Source organism: Arachis hypogaea, chromosome 4 (assembly GCF_003086295.3).
Source record: "Arachis hypogaea cultivar Tifrunner chromosome 4, arahy.Tifrunner.gnm2.J5K5, whole genome shotgun sequence".
Classification (NCBI taxonomy): domain Eukaryota; kingdom Viridiplantae; phylum Streptophyta; class Magnoliopsida; order Fabales; family Fabaceae; genus Arachis; species Arachis hypogaea.
In genome coordinates this window covers 3,590,782-3,600,161 of record NC_092039.1, presented here as the reverse complement: position 1 = coordinate 3,600,161, position 9,380 = coordinate 3,590,782, and the positions used below count along the sequence as shown (strand labels likewise).

The 9,380-nt window shown below is 27.9% G+C and overlaps 1 protein-coding gene across 1 annotated transcript; it reads right to left on the bottom strand.

Moving 5' to 3' along the window:
* Positions 1–5,462: 5,462 nt before the first annotated feature.
* Positions 5,463–7,361, bottom strand: LOC112795806 (uncharacterized). The gene has a single exon (XM_025837974.3). The coding sequence runs from the start codon at positions 6,723–6,725 to the stop codon at positions 6,117–6,119; it is 609 nt and encodes a 202-aa protein (XP_025693759.1). The 5' UTR covers positions 6,726–7,361; the 3' UTR covers positions 5,463–6,116.
* Between the last annotated feature and the right edge of the window lie 2,019 nt (positions 7,362–9,380).

Below are 9,380 nucleotides of genomic sequence, written 5' to 3'. Positions count from 1 at the left end.
CTCGAGGCTCTTAAATTTGAAGTCGATAATTTATCATTATATTTTATCTCATATTTTTAAATAATAATAATTAATTAATAACTAAAAATAATAAATTATGATAATTTTTTAATATTTTTTCAAAAAACTATATACGTATGTACCAAACCGATTCATGCGTAGTTGACAAAACAAGAATGAGATGTTATTAAGATATGTACTAGGAACTAATTATAGTATTATACAGTGATTAGCAGGTTGGTCACGCTATTTCTTTCCTAGTTCAATGATGATAAACTAACTAACTAACTCGTTAAACATTAGCTAGTAGTATGTAGTTCTTTGTGTATTTTAATTTGAGTAGCCCTAATAATAGTAGTTTATGGAGAAATAAGAATAATATCCTTAATTGTTTATGATAGGCGTGCTTTGTATATATACACACATGCATGAAGCGTATGCATTATGCATATATACGAATACGATCGATTTTTATTTATTTATTACTTTGGGGAGTTTTCATTTGCCTTTGTTATACTTTCATGAAATTACATATAGGGAGTCAATAGAATATTTGTACAATGTGTAAAATAACCATCTCAGTATTAGGAATAATAAACATTTCATGTCATAAAACTACTCATCCCAAAAGTTTAAGATGATTTTGGGGTTCACTAAGAATCGAATTCGATCTAGAGTTCTAATACCATGTTATGAAATCACTCATCCCAAAAGTTTAAGCTAATAGAAAAAAGTAACACTAATAATTTATCTCTAATACTGAATTAGATATCTCTAACCCTCAATTATACACATGGTACAAATATTCCATTAACTCTCTGTACTTCCTCGTAACGATATTCATAACTATGTCATTTGAATACCAATATTAATAGTCGAGAGTGATATTTATTTTGGATAAAGTATTGTTTGAATATTTAATATTTGCGTTAAACAATTAAAAAAATTTTAAGTTTTTTTTTTTTAAATAATCTCTAATATTTTTAAAATGTTTCTATTTTTTATTTTCAATAACATCTTCATCGTTCGCTTATAATTTTATACATTTTCTTTACTACTTTTCTTTTTCGGTGAGCAAATTAAACATGGTGTTAAAGAACGAAGAAAAGTATATATATATATATATATATATTATTGATCCAAAAAAGTTGCTTTTCTAATTTTATACAATCCGAATCAGCATTCAGATATACATACATATCCTTTTAAAGATCATATGATCCAATGTTTAGTACCAGTTAAGGAAATTAAATTTAATATCTAATGTTTTGTTGTCTAATCTTGTTATTTTCATGCTTACGTTTGATAATGATTATCTAAAATTTACAAAGCCAATTATATATATACCACGGATATATAATATGATTGATTTTATTTGTTTTTGTTTCTTGTGAGAGGGGTTTTAGTTGTTTTTGGAAAGTTAAGTTCCGGCTTAAATTGAACAAGAAATTAAAACATATCTTAGGTCATTTATTAATTGCTTGACGCTATATGATATACACGACCAATAAGATGATGCATCATCATTTAAATTATGAATACAAGGCTGGGTTTGTTTAAAAAAACATGACATGAAATAGAAGTATAGAAATACAAAATTGTATTTAATAGAAGAGATATAAATAAAAATAATATAATTTAAAGACATTAAATTAATATATTTTATGTTCATCTTAATAAATACAAAATTATTAATAACAAACATAATTTATTTTTTATTTTTTATTAATTTTATTAATTTTTTATAATTATATTTTTTATTATTATATTTTTTGTCTTAAATTTTTTGAATAACAAAATAAAAAAATTAAATTTCTATAACTTATTTTAATTTATCATTAAACAAAATATAAAAATATAAAATTTTATATTTTTATTTTTTATATTTTGTTTTTAATATTTTATCTTTTCTTATTTTTAAAAACAAACGAGCCTGATATATATCTGGTTCTATGAATGTATTATATTATTATTATATAATAATGCGGTTGGTGTGTTTGCTTCTTTTGTAATAGTATCTTTCCAAGGCTTCGAGGCTTATATATATTATATGGACAGAAAGTTTGATGCTTTAAGAAATATTTCTTAGGAATATATATGCGTCCTTTGAAGAAGAATTGGAAATTGATCTATATGTTCCCTTTAGTCCTTTACTATGTATGAAATTTATTATTTTAAATTTATTACGATAATACTTGCTTAGTTGGTGATTAGATTAGATAATCAAAATCAAGTTACAAAGTTCTCTCTCTCTCATTTAATTTTTTTTAGAAAAAATCTTCATTAAGTATATATAAACTATGTTGAGTATATATTAAAATCAACCAAAAATATAAAATATATATTAAATTAAAAATAAATAAAATAATATATATTTATATACAAATATATAATTAATAACTTATTTTAATAACTAATTTTAGTATACACATAATTTTTTTTGTTATATATACAAAATTATTTAATTTCTTTTTACTATCAATATAAAAAAATTTTATGCAGACAAATAATTATATTATCACATTAATAAAAATAACTAATTCTTAAATTATTACTTAAAAGATCATCTAATAAACACATAAATATAATTAGATGATCATTATATGATCAGTGTATATATTAAAATCAAATTTGTATATAATTAATGAACTAAAAATTATTAAATTGACCTATAAACCTAATTAAAATAATGTCATTATTAATCATTGTTAAAATAATGCATGTCACGTGCCACCTATTTGGGTTTTAAACGAAAATTGCCAAAGGTAAAAAATTTTCCCACTTTCGTTATGGTTTTTGTGTCTTGGTCCATCAAGAAGTAAGAGCAGCATCATTATTATTATTATTATTATTATTATTATTATTATTATTATTATTATTATTATTATTATTTTCCCCGTTGAAAGATAATATTTGAAGCGAGGATTGAAGTCCTTTCATGATTTGCAACGATGTGAATATGAGAGTAATTATAGTTATACTAAAGTGTTAAAGTAGAAAAAACAAGAATGACCCTTGAGTTTCTGCTGTTGAATATTAAGGCCCAACTTCCATAAACAGCTTAATTAAGCTTTTTTTAAATAATTTAAATAATAAATAATTATATTAAAAATAATTTATAAATAAGTTATTTTGTATTTAAATTTTTAATTTTAAAAATATTTATTTAAAAAAATATGATAATAAATTTTTTATTATGAGAGAAGTCATTTTTTTTAATTTCTCTATAAATTCTTAAATAACTTCTTAAAAAACTACAATTTAATTTTAAAAAGTATACCAAATATTAATATTATTACTTTTCATAAGTCAAAAATTCAAAAAAATTACTTTTAAAACTTTTTAAACGGACCTAAATAAACAAAATTTGAGGAGCATCTATCAATATTTCACATAGTATAGCCATATAGATAATACATAGAACAGAAAGTTTAGGAACCAGTACTTTTATTAAAATCTGACCAGCACTTAATCAGTAAAAAAATGAATAATCTCACATCATTAGATATAATTTCACACCATTAAAAATATTAATAATAACTAATTAATAACTACAAATCACAAAACGTGCTACCCCTAACACTCCTCAAGAATCGAAGTCCAAAAGTTTTATAAAACTCTCTTGATGGAAAAAAATATGAATAAAAGATCTCGCTGAATTGAATTGGATCCATAAATCTAAGAAATAGCGAAAATTCTTAATCTCTCAATTCGAAAATCCGGGATTTGAATTGATGTCTTTTCATTGAATCCTCCTAAATTGCATTGATTTATCCTAAAGATTTCACTTCTACATACAATATATTACTCTATATGTTCATTGTCACATGATATACTTCCTTGCATTTCCTTTTGATGAAGTGCATAAATTTAAAATTTTAAAATATATTTTAATAGTATTATAACTTATAAGAAATTCTTGCATGAAAAGAAAGGATCAATAACAATAATATTGATTAAACATAATTTGGAATGGATTGAAAATAGAAGATTGTTCTCTCTTTCTCTCTCTATATATATTTCACGTTACCTTTCAACCTGACAGATTAAAGATTAATCCGCTGTGATACTGAGTTTCGCCGTGGTATTGAGCTCCATTTAAGGGTTTATCGCTGGCCAATAAATTACTGCATGCAGCAGACAAAATTTAAATTCCCGACACTTGCGGACTAGTGAATTAACTATTAGAACAACCCAATTTGATTAGTTTTTTTTTTATAATTAGATATTATTGAGCCGACTGAGCCGAAGGAGTCTTTCAGGCCCAAAAAATGGAACTGGGGACAACTGGACTGACAAAAATATAGTTCCTTTAGCCTTTTTGTTACGTCAATTTCAAATTCAAACCAAGAAAACCATGACAACCAAAAACCAAAGAAAAACATCGTGTATAGAGCAAAGAGAATTGTAAAATAATAAAATAAATATTAACTATTATTAAATTTATAATTTTTTATTGTGTGTGAATATTATGATTTTAATTTTAAAATAATTAAATTTTAAATTTTTTTATTTTACTAATTCTTTTATTTTAGAAGAACTTGATCTTTCAAATCAAAGTCTTCTAACTTTTAAAAAGAACCAACTACATTGAATTAGTATGTGTTTTGTGATACACAATTTCTTTTATGAAATATATTATATAGGATAAATTAAATTCTAATTTTATATGAAACGTTTTTTTAATATGAAATATTACAAAAAATAATTATCAAATCAATCATTATTTAAATATAAATATATATTATCTAACTCATTTTTAATATTAACTGATATTTTTAATGTATATGTTATATAATTGGTCACTAATAATTGACCTTGATAATTTATTTATTTTGATTAAAATAACCTATTTCAGGGGAAAATGATTTCCAGGTAGAGGAGAAAAGAGATATGAAGCATGGGAACCAAAACTAACTACCCACACGCGTAGGTCTCCTATTGGCTAATGCAATACCCCCACACAAATCTATGGTTTTATTTTACTATCCCCCCCCCCCCCCCCCACACCCTTTTTTCTAATAAATTAAATCCCCGATTATTCTGTGGATAGTTTTTTCTTTAATATTTTAGTTTATATTAAATTACAGTCTTAGATTCATGGAATTAAATATGTAACTTTTTTTTAACAAAAAAAAAAGTGAATCCTGGGTAAAAATGCTTATACTGTGTCCCATTACCAATCTTTCACCAAACTTGATTTGAGGCACCAAGCTCACGGCTCACCTAAGAAGCCTCAACTCTCAAGTCTCAATAATGACCAGAATTTTTGACTTTTTCAGTTTTCAGTAAACTACTCGTCTTTGAATAATTAAAAATCTTTAATCATGCTTCATGCTCAATGGTTTTTTATATAATTTTTTAACTCTTCTTCCTCCAACCTATTTGCAGCTTGCTTAATGAATCATGATCAACAATAAAACACAAAATAAAGGAGAAAAAAAATCAAAAGTCCAGGAAAATATTACCAAACCTTTGAATTTGAATTTTTCCTATTTAATCATTTGTCTTACTTTACACAGTACAAAAGGTTACACAGAGCAGCTCATCAAATTCACATACACTTTAGTAGTTATACTTACATCCCATACAATTTCCAGGTTTTACAAATCAACCCCTCCCACATCCCCTCCCACTCTATCTTCTACATCTCTTTTCTTTTTTCTTTTTTTTTTTCCTTCCTCAAATATATCCAAATTTATTTAATTATTTTCCCACACTAACCTGATAGATAGATTATAATCTAAAAAGTTAAAAACAAATTCGCCCTTCTTAACAACAAGGAACCCAACCCACAAACAAATCTTACACAAATCTCGTAGTGTCTTAAATTCATAAACTACCCACAAACTTCTCTTTTTTACCATTTCGCCCCTAAACTTTTCCGTTTTTTTAATCAAACCCCATATTTCAGATCTACCCTTCCGTTTAAAAAAATCACGGTGCGGGCAAGAACCAGAAACAGGGAGCGAGGCGTAAAAACACTAAAAAGGAGAAATATTTAATAAGATTCTAGAAGGGTTTCTGAAGAGACCGAGAGAGATAGAGAGAGAAGAGAAGAGAGAGAAGGTGAATAGTCATCGGATCCGAAACCCGGAAATCGACCCGCTTCCAGCTCATTCGAGCCGGAGAAGGCGCCTCAGATCCCTCGTGGCGGAGTCATCGACGGCCACAGCGACCGCCGGCGACGGCCGCTGCAGCTGCTTCTTCCCGAACGATGGCAAAGGGAGTGCGCTCGGAGACGGTGACACGGAGAACGCCGATCCGGCGTAAACATCCGCAGCCAGATCGGCGATCCGGATCCGCCTCGGAACCATGTTCGGGTCGGGTCCAAGCCTCTGGGTCCCAACGACGACCAAATCTCCACCTTCCTTCCTAAGCGCCTCGCTCCGAATATTCGAATCGAGCGACTCGCCGCGACGGAGGATCTTAACAGTACCGTTTCCCCTCGCCGGCGGCACCCTGGAATCATCGGAGCTAGGTGGCCTTCTCTCGACCCGTTTCTTCTGTTCATATCTCTCGGGTCGGATCACCGGTTTCCTGGTAGATCTGCCTGTGCTAATAGCCTGAAAATTATTGTTATAGCTACTATTGTTGGTGGTGGTGTTATTAGGATAATAATTATAATAATTGAAGTTCCTCCGCCGTGAAAACACCGCAGGCGACGGCGGACCTCGGATCCTTTGGATGAGGCAGTCCTGTGGCCGCAAAACCTCCGTACCCATTATAAGTGAGGGACAGAAAAAAAGAGAAGGGACGAATTAACAAACGAACAAAGAGGAGCTACGAAAAATCGAAACTTGAGAAATGGGTAGGAGCGTTTTAGATCTAAAACTGATCTAGAAACCAAGAATCTCTGGGTTGTTTTTTTTTTTTTGAATATTTTCTTTTTTTTTTTGTATTTTCTCTCTCCTCAACCCAGAAGAAAAGAGAGGAGAGTGAAATAATGGAGAATGGGTGGGTTTGTGGGGGGTGGGTGGTGAAGGAAGGGGTGATATATAGAAGAAGGAGAGGGGAAAGGTATTTCCAACCACTTTCGGCAATGGAGGAGAGAGAAACAGAAAGAGATAATTGGGGACAGGTGGAAGCGAGCTGACCTGACCGGGTCTTAGTTACTGTTAAGGTAGGGCCAAAACGTGTCATAACGGTTAACGTTAGTGTTTGTTTAGGTTCGGAGTTTCGCTGAACAATTGAACATGTCGTTCTTGTTGGTTCGGTTTAGGTTTAGCTGAGGTAAGGGTAACGGAGCCGTGTAAGAAGGGTTAGTTGTCACAAGTGACCCCGGTTTCGGGGAAATTATTATTTTTGTGGGGCCCATGTAAGGTTCCACTTTACCCTATTCATAATGCAACTTCAATTTTCATTAGTTTAGTTGTTATTTTCTTACGGTAGTTGTTTATTAAAAAATTACTTACTAGTTGTAATTGAATTAATCTTAATGCAACTTCAATTAGTTTTCCATTTTTGTTATTTGTTATTTTCTTGATTCCTAACAAACTATGAGATAAATAAAGTGAGATAGGAGTAGTATTTTGTCTTAACTTTTAACAGTAGAATGTGAAGTGTGTGTATTGATGTCTAAAAATAACAATAAGAAATGGTCATATTAAAATCAAAATTTAAGATGTATTTATTGGATAACTATTTATACATCATATAGAATATAAAGTAGTAAAATGTTCTCAAAATAGTCTCTTGTGGACGAATAGAGTATTGATATAAACTTTTCTCAAACCTAGTTAGCTTAGATAATTTTTTTTATTCATATAAAATACTCGTTCTTAAGTTTTACTACTTCTTATTAAAAAAATAGTTTTAAACTATTATAATTTAAGAAGAGATTATTTAAATATTAATTTTTATTTAATGACGTGTCAAGTGAAATGTTTATTTAGGACAATTTTTTATTAGTTTTTTTTAATTGAATTTTCTCTAAAAAAAACATATTTGTTGTTCTAATTATAATTTTTTTTTACAATTTCACTGCTTATAATATTCTATTTTTTTACAATTTTAACTTTTTTACCTATTTTTTTGTCATCTTAATAACAAACTTAAAAATAATTAATATAAATAACATTATATAATTGTATACTAAAATTTTTTGTTCCCGCAATAATTTTGTTTAAGCTCTGCCACATCTTCAAATGATAATCTTGTTTTGATGTAATGCATCATTTTTTTCATAAGTGATATTGTGATAGACAACTATTGATGCATTTGATACAATTTTCGTCGAAACATTTAAAAAATTATTTGAAATATCACATAAAAAACTAAGAAAAAATTTGACCATTAGATTTTTTTTAAAAAAGCTTTGTCATTCACATAAAATAAAATAAAAACGTAAAAATAAAAATTCACTTATTAGTGTAAATCATCAAATTTAGAAGATAAAAATATCTCATTCACTTTTAACAAATTGTAAAAAATCGTGTTCAACTTTTATTTTCAGAATCCTTTTTAATATGTTTTTAAAATTTTTAATAAATTTTATTAAACTAATATTATTTTTAGAGGATCAAAATATCATATTTTTCTTTTTAAAATCCATTTTATCAAAAATCGAATTTTTACAAGAGCCAAATAGTATTGTTTACTCCACATTATTGTTGTAATAAACATCTAAAAAGCAAAATTATTAATCTCGTGTTTGTTTGACGATGTATCCAAAAATTAGTGGTGGCGTTTTGGAGCATGACCAAGTAATAAGGGTATTCGCAGTGTGGTTTGATTCGATTTTGAAGGAAAAAATCATCCGATTCGAACGCTTAATTTATACGCGGTGCGGTTTGGATTGGATGAATTTTTTTTAGAAATTCGATCCAATCCGATCCGATTACAAGCAGTTTGGATCGGTTTGGATCCGCGATTTTTTAAATACAAAATAATAACTTAATTTATAAAGTTATATAACCTGTCCAACAATCTATCATAATAATAAAACACAATTCAACATAATAATAAAACAAAAATTCCATAAAATATTATAAACCAACATGTTCAATTGTCCAACAATCCAACATATTCAACAAGTCTTGATAAAATAATAATTCTTCAACATCAAAACAACTAAACAAGTCTCAACAACACAAAATTAAATAACATAGCAAAGTCTTAATAAAAACATAACATAAAAAACTTCAAACTGAAAGCTGAAACACTGATCACTAATTAGATTCATCACCAGAGTTTTCTTCATCTATTAGTTGAGGAATTGGCTCAAGTTCTACAATAAAATGTAATAAAATAAATATTAGTAAGTTAAACATATTATCAAATAGTAAAGTTAATCACTATGTGAAGATAAAATAAAACATAATATTAAAGAACATTACCTTTCTCAAGTTTTTCAAATTCTTCAAAAGACTCCTCAATTG

Bases quoted from the DNA above. Each gene is read 5' to 3' on its own strand.
- LOC112795806 (XM_025837974.3), bottom strand. From the start codon at position 6,725: ATGGGTACGGAGGTTTTGCGGCCACAGGACTGCCTCATCCAAAGGATC.